The following is a 12171-nucleotide window of genomic DNA, read 5'->3' on the forward strand; positions in this document are numbered from 1 at the left end:
CCTGATAAAACTTTAAAGCTTACAAAAACAGTGAACAAGTTTGTTTAGATCAGAGAACTGTTCTAATGCACTCTATATGATTTTATGGAAATATGCTAATGAGTGTGAAGATAATATAACTGGAATATGCTTCATGCAAAAGGTCTCTTGTAAGGTATCATTACAAAGCCTATAATCTACTGAGTGTGGTCATCCAATTTGTATAAATGTATCATTCTTGTATCTGAAACTAGAAATATGAAATATAACTCTGAGGTCCTATTGTAATTATGCAAAGTGGGGGTTATTAATGGTGGCTTGGAATCTTGATGGCTCCCATTAACCAGGACAATTGGTTGTAAATGGCTCTGTTTACTTGTAAGTCTTCCTGTATACATGTGTGCTGGCAAGTGGGCAATGAAATCTTACAGTGACATGTGATCATGTCACCTGAACTGAAATCCATCTTTTACCTGGTGCTTTTCCATTTAGGAGGAGGGGTGTGAACCCAGAGAGGGACAAAGGATTCCCACCTTGTGCAAAAGATATATAAGGGGGTGGAACAGAACAAAGGGAGCTGCAATCATGAGAAATCCCCTAGCTACCACCTGAGCTGGAACAAAGACTGTACCGGGGAAAGGATTGGGCCCAGACTAGAAAGGAGTCTAGTCTGTGAAAGAAGCTTTCTGGAACATCTCTGAGGGTGAGGTTTCATCTGTAATCAGTTTCTCACTGTATTTGGCTTCGACTTGCATGTTTTTGTTTTCTTTTGCTTGGTAATTTACTTTGTTCTGCCTGTTATTACTTGGAACCACTTAAATCCTACTTTTTATATTTAATAAAATCACTTTTTGCTTATTAACTAACTCAGAGCAAGTATTAACACCTGGGGGAGCAAACAGCTGTGCATCTCTCTCTATCAGTGTTATAAAGGGCAGACATTTATGAGTTTACCCTGTATAAGCTTTATACAGAGTAAAATGGATTTATTTGGGGTTTGGACCCCATTGGGAACTGGGTATCTGGGTGCTGGAGACAGGAACACTTCTTAAGCTGTTTTCTGTTAAGCCTGTAGCTTTTGGGGGACATGGTTCAGACCTGGGTCCGTGTTTGCAACAGGCTAGTATGTCTGGCTCAACAAGACAGGGTACTGAAGTCCCAAGCTGCCAGGGAAAACAGGCTCAGAGGTAGTCTCAGCACATCAGTTGGCAGTCCCAAGGGGGTTTCTGTGACCCAACCCATCACAATCTCATTATTCATATAAAATGGATAACTATCCTATTATAAGAATGCATATATAAAATGAATTTATATAAAATGAATAAGAATGTTAAAGAATCTAATTAGAAATATGTACACTTAGAATAATGCTCTGTAGGCAAACAGCGTACATTCAGTATTTCCTATAGAGCATGAAAAGGCATAAACATGAGGCACCTCTGTTATAGAGCAGGTAACTAGCATTCTTATAATCCTTCTTCTCAGGGGGATTGAACAGCTCCTCTCGCTCACTCTGCAACACACTCTGTAGCTTCCTTTCTTCCATGATGAGCTTCAGGCGCTTCACACGTTCCCCAGAGCGGGAGATGAAATCAGGGCGGTGCAATGCAAGAGCCTCCTAAGAAGGTGAAAAAACCCTCAGAGAAAAGTAGTTTCAGGACGTTCCTCCAACCTGGGAGGGGATGATCAAAATATCTAACCCCATGAGTGAACCATGGCATGCATTCCTTTCAGAGAGTCATCCTCACATGGCACAGAATGCTGCATCCATAATGCTGAGCAATTCTCTGGGGATCTTGTTAGCAAATACTTTGGTTTTAAACAACGTGAAAGCTAACTGGCTGAGGAAAAGAGTAGCTGAAATAATTTGCAAAAAGAATGTAAACTTCAGTTTAAACAAGCAGGCCAAAGATCAGGCAGCCACACACACAGGACAAGATACTGTTAACCACAGAATTAGACACCTCCATCAAAATAAAACTAAAGTCCATTATAGCTATCTTTTTAAATAGCATATGTTCATTATGCTATTTAAATATAATTCATTATAAATAGCATATGCTCTCTCTCTCCTCCGGGGGACTGAGTCATCTATCTGCCGCCCTGACCGGGAAAACCGAGAAGTCTGCTGCTTGCCAGGGGCTAAGATTCGTGATGTGACGGAGAGACTGCCGAGACTCATCAAGCCCTCGGATCGCTACCCCTTCCTGCTTCTCCACGTGGGCACCAATGATACTGCCAAGAATGACCTTGAGCGGATCACTGCGGACTATGTGGCTCTAGGAAGAAGAATAAAGGAGTTGGAGGCGCAAGTGGTGTTCTCGTCCATCCTCCCCGTGGAAGGAAAAGGCCTAGGTAGGGAGCGTCGAATCGTGGAAGTCAACGAATGGCTACGCAGATGGTGTCGGAGAGAAGGCTTTGGTTTCTTTGACCATGGGATGGTGTTCCATGAAGGAGGAGTGCTGGGTAGAGACGGGCTCCATCTTACGAAGAGAGGGAAGAGCATCTTTGCCAGCAGGCTGGCTAACCTAGTGAGGAGGGCTTTAAACTAGGTTCACCGGGGGAAGGAGACCAAAGCCCTGAGGTAAGTGGGAAAGCGGGATACCGGGAGGAGCACAGGCAGGAATGTCTGTGAGGGGAGGGCTCCTGCCTCATACTGGCAATGAGGGGCGATCAACAGGTTATCTCAAGTGCTTATATACAAATGCACAAAGCCTTGGAAACAAGCAGGGAGAACTGGAGGTCCTGGTGATGTCAAGGAACTATGACGTGATCGGAATAACAGAGACTTGGTGGGATAACTCATATGACTGGAGTACTGTCATGGATGGTTATAAACTGTTCAGGAAGGACAGGCAGGGCAGAAAAGGTGGGGGAGTAGCACTGTATGTAAGGGAGCAGGTATGACTGCTCAGAGCTCCGGTACGAAACTGCAGAAAAACCTGAGTGTCTCTGGATTAAGTTTAGAAGTGTGTGCAACAAGAGTGATGTAGTGGTGGGAGTCTGCTATAGACCACCGGACCAGGGGGATGAGGTGGATGAGGCTTTCTTCCGGCAGCTCACGGAAGCTACTAGATCGCATGCCCTGATTCTCATGGGTGACTTTAATTTTCCTGATATCTGCTGGGAGAGCAATACAGCGGTGCATAGACAATCCAGGAAGTTTTTGGAAAGCGTAGGGGACAATTTCCTGGCGCAAGTGCTAGAGGAGCCAACTAGGGGGGGTGCTTTTCTTGACCTGCTGCTCACAAACCGGGTAGAATTAGTGGGGGAAGCAAAAGTGGATGGGAATCTGGGAGGCAGTGACCATGAGTTGGTTGAGTTCAGGATCCTGACGCAGGGAACAAAGGTAAGCAGCAGGATACGGACCCTGGACTTCAGGAAAGCAGACTTCGACTCCCTCAGGGAACGGATGGCCAGGATCCCCTGGGGGACTAACTTGAAGGGGAAAGGAGTCCAGGAGAGCTGGCTGTATTTCAAGGAATCCCTGTTGAGGTTACAGGGACAAACCATCCCGATGAGTCGAAAGAATAGTAAATATGGCAGGCGACCAACTTGGCTTAATGGTGAAATCCTAGCGGATCTTAAACATAAAAAAGAAGCTTACAAGAAGTGGAAGGTTGGACATATGACCAGGGAAGAGTATAAAAATATTGCTCGGGCATGTAGGAATGTTATCAGGAGGGCCAAATCGCACCTGGAGCTGCAGCTAGACAGAGATGTCAAGAGTAACAAGAAGGGTTTCTTCAGGTATGTTGGCAACAAGAAGAAAGCCAAGGAATGTGTGGGCCCCTTACTGAATGAGGGAGGCAACCTAGTGACAGAGGATGTGGAAAAAGCTAATGTACTCAATGCTTTTTTTGCCTCTGTTTTCACTAACAAGGTCAGCTCCCAGACTGCTGCGCTGGGCATCACAAAATGCGGAAGAGATGGCCAGCCCTCTGTGGAGATAGAGGCGGTTAGGGACTATTTAGAAAAGCTGGACGTGCACAAGTCCATGGGGCCGGACGAGTTGCATCCGAGAGTGCTGAAGGAATTGGCGGCTGTGATTGCAGAGCCACTGGCCATTATCTTTGAAAACTCGTGGCGAACCGGGGAAGTCCCGGATGACTGGAAAAAGGCTAATGTAGTGCCAATCTTTAAAAAAGGGAAGAAGGAAGATCCTGGGAACTACAGGCCAGTCAGCCTCACCTCAGTCCCTGGAAAAATCATGGAGCAGGTCCTCAAAGAATCAATCCTGAAGCACTTGCATGAGAGGAAAGTGATCAGGAACAGCCAGCATGGATTCACCAAGGAAAGGTCATGCCTGACTAATCTAATCGCCTTTTATGATGAGATTACTGGTTCTGTGGATGAAGGGAAAGCAGTGGATGTATTGTTTCTTGACTTTAGCAAAGCTTTCGACACGGTCTCCCATAGTATTCTTGTCAGCAAGTTAAGGAAGTATGGGCTGGATGAATGCACTATAAGGTGGGTAGAAAGCTGGCTAAATTGTCGGGCTCAACGGGTAGTGATCAATGGCTCCATGTCTAGTTGGCAGCCGGTATCAAGTGGAGTGCCCCAAGGGTCGGTCCTGGGGCCGGTTTTATTCAATATCTTCATAAATGATCTGGAGGATGGTGTGGATTGCACTCTCAGCAAATTTGCGGATGATACTAAACTGGGAGGAGTGGTAGATACGCTGGAGGGGAGGGATAGGATACAGAAGGACCTAGACCAATTGGAAGATTGGGCCAAAAGGAATCTGATGAGGTTCAATAAGGATAAGTGCAGGGTCCTGCACTTAGGACGGAAGAACCCAATGCACAGCTACAGACTAGGGACCGAATGGCTAGGCAGCAGTTCTGCGGAAAAGGACCTAGGGGTGACAGTGGACGAGAAGCTGGATATGAGTCAGCAGTGTGCCCTTGTTGCCAAGAAGGCCAATGGCATTTTGGGATGTATAAGTAGGGGCATAGCGAGCAGATCGAGGGACGTGATCGTTCCCCTCTATTCGACATTGGTGAGGCCTCATCTGGAGTACTGTGTCCAGTTTTGGGCCCCACACTTCAAGAAGGATGTGGATAAATTGGAGAGAGTCCAGCGAAGGGCAACAAAAATGATTAGGGGACTGGAACACATGAGTTATGAGGAGAGGCTGAGGGAGCTGGGATTGTTTAGCCTGCAGAAGAGAAGAATGAGGGGGGATTTGATAGCTGCTTTCAACTACCTGAAAGGGGGTTCCAAAGAGGATGGCTCTAGACTGTTCTCAATGGTAGCAGATGACAGAACGAGGAGTAATGGTCTCAAGTTGCAGTGGGGGAGGTTTAGATTGGATATTAGGAAAAACTTTTTCACTAAGAGGGTGGTGAAACACTGGAATGCGTTACCTAGGGAGGTGGTAGAATCTCCTTCCTTAGAGGTTTTTAAGGTCAGGCTTGACAAAGCCCTGGCTGGGATGATTTAACTGGGAATTGGTCCTGCTTTGAGCAGGGGGTTGGACTAGATGACCTTCTGGGGTCCCTTCCAACCCTGATATTCTATGATTCTATGATTAGTGTCCACATTATGTTGGCTTCTAAGGAAAGTTTTTAAATGGGGTCTCAGCATTTCACTTCCATTTTAACCCCAAGGTTTAGTGGTAATAAGAAGCTTTCAATATGCAAAGCCAATGAGTAGTATGACTTGGCTGCATCTGAGACACCTTCCTTGAACTTCTTCCTGATGTCTGCTTGTGCTGACACAACTGCCTTCACTCTGCTCTACTCCTGTATCTCAAGGCAGCAGGCGATTATGCCCTTGCTGAAGTAGGTGTGAAACTCACTGCCCCTTGACATCAACTTCTGTTCAACCCTCCTCACTTTTGATCATCACCATAAAACTGTATTTTTCACACTTGGCCTTGAGTGTCTATATAATTTGCTGCATGGGTACTTGAAATCCACATTTTAGTTTCCATTTCACAGGTAAGTTCCCTGTTTTTATTGTATTCACTGTTTGAAATGTATCACGCTCTTTAATCTTTATTACTAAGCATCCATGGATACTTCTGCAGGGCAGCAATTAAAAAACCAACTTGCTACTGCTGCTGCTACATTCCTTCTGAAGCCCAACAACATGAGATTTGATCATCCTGATTATTTTAGCTTGTATAGGCATAGGTGTTATAAAATATATACAATTATCCAATCCTTTTTTCAAAAACAGCAATAGTGTTGTATTATAGATTGTGTTGTTGACTACCTACAGCAGTGAAAGCAAAGTGGTGAAAATCAGGGCCACAAGTTTTGTTTCTATGAGCACCTAAACATGGCTTAATCTTCTCCATCTTTTCACCTCTCTCCTCCAAAACTTACAGTAAAACAAGAACCTCTACAGTGGAGTGTTCTTACCTGCAACGTCATTTTCACAAATAGTCTTGGGGGCTTGTTCTCAACATCTCTTACTGGGACTACCGGTTGAATCTTGATGCTGCCTTGCTGCTTTTGCCAGTTCCTCTCTCGGAGTGGATCTCTCCATGGCTTTGTGTTGGTCAGTGGCTCAAACCAGGATGGACCTGGACCAGAAAAGGAGCTAGATTTGTTCTCCTTCCTAGAGTCGGACTTTAAATCCTCAGCAGGAACAAACCAGGAAACTCCTATTGAAAATATTTTTTAGAGCCAAAAAGGAAAAATTAGAGAAAAATTTATTTTGAAGAATATACAATTTCTCATTTTCCATCTCCCTTTGAGCGTCTATGTATACATAGTGTCACTAAACACAATTAGAGGCCTGATCCTACAGTCCTTGCTCACGTCAATAGTTCCACTGATTTCAATTAGACTATTCATGTTAACACCAGGGCTGTTTCAAACAACTGCATTTACCAAACACTAGAGAAAGTCCTCGAGTCTCTATCAACGAACAGGGATAAAACACTCTTTGAAATGGCTCAGCTAAGAAATTTCTCTTTACTTATACCCTCAATTACTAATAATTTCACATTTCTAAAGCACCTGTAATCCCAAAAAGTCCTATGGCTCTTAAAGATGTTTCTGAGGGCACATGCTTTTCATCTTCCAACGCCATTATGTTCACGTGCTAGGCCCTCCTGAATTTATAGCCTTCTGGAATTTAAATACAACTAGAAGATACCCTTTAGAAGTTTTCAAGTGAAGCATATACAAGTCTGTGATGAGTAGGATTATCTGTTCCTAACCAAAAGATGATAAAAAATTGCATCAAGGGATGGAAACTAACATATTTTAGAACATTTCAGCAGCCAGGCAGCTGAGTGTTGATGGGAAATTCAAATTAGGAGGCTGGACCCTGTCCTTCCCCAAGATACAACCACAGCTGAAGAGGGAGACAAGAACACTTCCTTCCAACATTATGACCTTCTCTTCACCTGAAAACTCACTTATTCCATGAAGCCCTCAATAAATGAATCAGTAAAGTTATGAAATACTGAATATTATCATTTTAATATATGCAGCTTCACAGAAATGCTAAGATGTTCACATGCCTAAACAAAGTATCCATGTGAGCATATACTTGATTTGTCTTTTCTTGCCACATTCACTCCCTATATTTGTCATCATCATTTGATATATCATGCCTGAAATTTAGATTGTGAGCTCTAACACTTCGGGGCACTAAAAATAATCAACTATAAACACTTGATAAAAGTTAGTGATTCCATTGCCTTTTAAAAAAATATAATTGTGCCATTGTTAGAAACTGTTCTTACAGGGCCAGCTAGAGATCTCATGAATATATACATTGTGTACTGATAATATATGCTGGCTGATGTGAAATGTGAGCACTTCCCCATTCACAAAGGTGCAATACTGGGTCTGACCTTGTGGTAGCTGTGGCCTGTTGCTTCCTGTCTTTTTGTCCATGAGAAAATTGCCGGGCTGTCCCTTCAGTTTCCCCTTGCCTGGTGGGTTTTGAAAGTCTGAAAACCCACCATCCAACTGCCCAAACCCACCATCGGCACAACTTGAGGGTTTCTGTGGCCTCACTTGGCTAGATCTTGGGGTGGGGAAAGTCATACCAACATCTCGAGTGTTTTTCTTAGTTGCACTGTTCACAATCTCCAAATCTCCTGTAGTTCAAAAGAAAGAAAAAGGAACACATTACTCGGGAGCAGCAGTGACTCAATAAGCTAAGATGTTGGAAAGCCCTCCCTGGTCCTTCAAACTAAGTAAGTGGCCTACTGCCATACCCCCGTGTATTCTAACCATGTCAGATCTCATAAACTAAGCTGGGTTGAACCAGACCAGAAGATTGATAGAAGACTTCCGAGGATCTACAAGCTGCAGAATGTGGTGTTAGTGATTCAGAAGGTGGTACTTGTGCAGGTTTTGTCAGAGTTTTTTGCCATTTTACTGTAATCTTAAATATGGGGCTGGAGGACTCTAAGGGTTGGTAAAAACAGACTCACGCCTTTTAAGTTATCACTCCAAATCCAGCTCAAGTTCAGTGACCAACGGTTGTTACTATATGATGATCCATGTGAAGTTAGTTTAGTGCCATCATTCTAGCTCCCAGGGCAAAAGGTGTCTACATCACAACACCATTAACACAACTGGAACTCTCTTGTTGGCAGTTACAGCAAAGGTCAAGCACTGAAGGGGATGAGAGAGTGAATTACCACCTCTCTGCTAGAGGAAGATTCCTGTATCCAGGTTGAGGCACAAAGGTAAGTCAGCATATGCTTGTGCTGCTTACATTTTACTGGATAAACAGAATCCTTTGCTCAGGGTGATCCCTCCAGCACTTTCCACGGATGCTAAATTTTATTTGTAAAGATTTTTAAACAGTTGGGATGAAAGGGAGAACTAAAAATGTGTACAACTGAAGGTGTTAACCAAGGCTTAAGAAACTGTAAGAAATCTTGGAAAAATATCATGAACATTTACCATCCCAGATGCAAAGTTTACTCACAAAATAATGATAATGAAAAATAGGTATTTTGTTTGCCCATCAAAAACAGTCACTCATCCCTTAAAGGAGGATTTTGCAAGCCTGCTTTCAGGGAATGGTGTAATTGAAAATTGCCGTTGGGGGGAGGGGGGAAGAGCCTGAACACAGGAATTATACCAGTCAATGGATACATCATATCTTAAGCAGAGGACAAGAGATGTTCAAAGGGACAATACTGCGAACAGGGATAAAGGGTGCTGTTGGCATGCTGACTACACTGATAAAATAGCAAGTGCTTAGAAAGACATTCAGTGACTTACATACAGACAAAGAACCTCAGGAACTTTAGAACTCTTGCAAAAGAAAAATAACATGGAAGCTAGAGCTAAGTCACTTATTTGATACTTTTCAGAGTAGCAGGCGTGTTAGTCTGTATCCGCAGAAAGAACAGGAGTACTTGTGGCACCTTAGAGACTAACAAATTTATTAGAGCATAAGCTTTCATGGGCTACAGCTCACTTCATCAGATGCAACGATGAAGTGGGCTGTAGCCCACGAAAGCTTATGCTCTAATAAATTTGTTAGTCTCTAAGGTTCCACAAGTATTCCTGTTCTTTTTATTGGATACTGAGATGGATTAAAGGTCTGGGTTAGCAGAACTCAGATGAGCAATGACATTGGCCAGTAGCATAGTGGGAGCCAGCAAATGGAAGTGTCTGATCTTAACACAATACTTTATTGTGAAAGCATCTAAGCAGTACAGTTTGTGGGCAGTGAATGTCCAGTGTACATACCAGTCTGCAAAGACATGCATTAGACTCTGAAGCAGCCCTCTACAATGGTTTTGAAGAGATGAAAGTCAGAAGTGAATAAGCAGAGGTGAAGTTCGGACCTAAGAAACTCACCTGCTTGGATGCCCTTGTTTAACATCCGTATGTGTCGCTTGTTACCGAGGGCAGAACTTGGTCCACAGGAACTGTTGATTGTAGCAACAGAATCTGATGAAATAACAGAGTCTGACATCTAGAAAAAAACATAACAGGTTCTTGGGAATCTCTATTCGACTCAAGTCAGCATGGGGGCAGGGGTGAGGAGTCAAGCTGCAAAGGAGCAAGAGTCCCAAGTTCAGTTCTTAAAATGGTTCAATTAACAATCAAGCACAGGCCTACAAACATCTTTCTACAACTTTCTACACAATTCCGCTAACCTTGGCTTCCTTTTGTTTAGGAAGAACGGACGTACATTGCTGGCATCAAACCTGATGAACTAGGAGCGTCACTCTGCCAATTTTTCAGGTGAGAAAATGGCAATGCTTTAACAGCTCTGCCACCAGTAACTAACACAATCAGCCACGAAATCCTAATGCACATCCATTCACATATATAACTGTTTGCTTTCTTAAAATAAACACTGTTTTAGAAACGACATTTTTTAAAGCTTTAACTTCATGCACTAGCACAGTGGCTCTCAACCTTTCCAGACTACTGTACCTCTTTCAGGAGTTTGATTTGTCTTAAGTTTCATCTGACTTAAAATCTACTTGCTTACAAAATCAGACATTAAAATACAAAAAAAAAGTGTCACAGCACACTATTACTGAAAAATTGCTGACTTTTTCATTTTTATCATACAATTATAAAAAAAATCAAATGGAATATAATTATTGTACTAACATTTCAGGGGGTGAGGAGACAAGTGGCGAGGTGAGTGGCAGGGGAGTAAGGAGGCAAGCAGCAAGCCAGCAGCAGGGTGAGGAGGCGGGTGGGGGGGGGTCTGGCTGCGAGGGGGGAGTGAGGAGGTGAGCGGCAGGTGTGGGGGTGAGAGGAGGCGAGCGGCAGGTGAGGGACTGAGGTGAGTGGCAGGCGGATGGGCAGTGGGTGGAGCCCCCCTTTGGGGAGGCTAGCCCCCAACTGTAACTGTTCCACCTGCAACCCCCGGAAGCTGGAGTACCGAGACCCCCTACCCCCCCTGCGGCTGAAGTCACACGTGCCCCTGCCGGGAGAAGCCCCAAGCGTCCCCTCCCACTCCATCCGGCCAGAGGAGCCCCGGGCTCGCTGAAGCCCCAAGACCCCACCCCACACCCAACACATACACCTGCCCAGAGGAGCCCCCCCAGCCAGAGGAGCTCTGGGCCCGCCAAAGCTCTGAGCCCCCCACCCCACACCTGCCCGGAGGAGCCCCGGGCCAATCACAGCCATGCCTCCCCTCCCCAGACCCAAGCCACCCACATATGTTTTTCATTATTATTTGGACTTCTATTGTGTCAAATCATTTTTAAATTTACTTCAGAATTGTACAGACAACCACTTTTACCAAAAAAGCAAAAGAATATTAAAAAAAAGACAAGAACATGCACAGCACCTAATTTGTATTTCTATTGTGTTAGGTCCAGTAAAGAATAGAGATAACTGCATCATTTTTATTATTCGCAAAGAGAAAAGGAGGACTTGTGGCACCTTAGAGACTAACCAATTTATTTGAGCATGAGCTTTCGTGAGCTACAGCTCACTTCATCGGCATCCGATCTGTAGCTCACGAAAGCTTATGCTCAAATAAATTGGTTAGTCTCTAAGGTGCCACAAGTCCTCCTCCTTTTTGCGAATACAGACTAACACGGCTGTTACTCTGAAACCTATTTTTATTACTGAGTCTGCAAAAAAAACCCAAGACCTTACATAAATAAATTACAAGGATTTGGATGTGTATATGTGCACATTACTTTATTAACTTTAGGAAAAATAAATAATTTTAGGAAAAAAAGTATCAGTGTGGCCACCAGCAAGAGTTGGTGCCTGCACTCTGAGGCCACCAAAAAATTTGTTGCTAGAACCCCTGCTCTAAAGTGAGTCACACATTCCCACCCTTTGGGCCAAGGGTACCTGAATGCTGCAGAGCCTGTTAGGGGAAGGGACTAGCCTGGAATTCTGATGTGTTCTCTTGCTGCTCAGTAATGATTTCTGGTTCTACAGTACCAGAGAGAAAGCAAAGGACTTTCAAAAAGGCATCAGTGAAAGTTCCCCCACATTTTTGTACCCCCCCAAAATCAGTGTTCTTTACTGAGGTGAAACCCATCCAGAAAATAGTAATTTATAAGAAACAAGGAGCTAAGTACCTGGGAGATTGCACAGGCACTAGTTCAATATAAAAATAGAACTAGCTGCACTCACAGAGCCTAACATTGAATGAGATGGCTTTGTAAGTTTGTATAATGATCTTATTGCCCTTTAAAATGTAGGGTCTTTTGTCTGTGAATATAATGCACCTAGTTACGCAAGCTTTGTATTCGGATTATCTAAATGGGGA

The 12171-nt window shown here is 43.8% G+C and overlaps 1 protein-coding gene across 6 annotated transcripts in view; it reads right to left on the reverse strand.

Moving 5' to 3' along the window:
• The window catches only part of ALMS1 (ALMS1 centrosome and basal body associated protein), a 129178-nt gene that overhangs the window by 18449 nt on the left and 98558 nt on the right, over positions 1–12171 (reverse strand). For 4 of the 6 annotated variants that reach the window (XM_084626539.1, XM_084626543.1, XM_084626541.1 and 1 more), the window contains 4 exons: positions 9774–9891; positions 7799–8047; positions 6351–6595; positions 1417–1597 (listed from right to left, as the gene is read on the reverse strand). In XM_084626539.1, the coding sequence (XP_084482665.1) occupies positions 1417–1597; positions 6351–6595; positions 7799–8047; positions 9774–9891 (793 nt within the window). The remainder of the gene's footprint in view (positions 1–1416; positions 1598–6350; positions 6596–7798; positions 8048–9773; positions 9892–12171) is intronic. The other 2 variants (XM_084626542.1, XM_084626540.1) reach the window with 2 other exon arrangements.

Source organism: Lepidochelys olivacea, assembly GCF_965140295.1.
Source record: "Lepidochelys olivacea isolate rLepOli2 genome assembly, chromosome: 4".
In the NCBI taxonomy this organism is placed as follows: domain Eukaryota; kingdom Metazoa; phylum Chordata; order Testudines; family Cheloniidae; genus Lepidochelys; species Lepidochelys olivacea.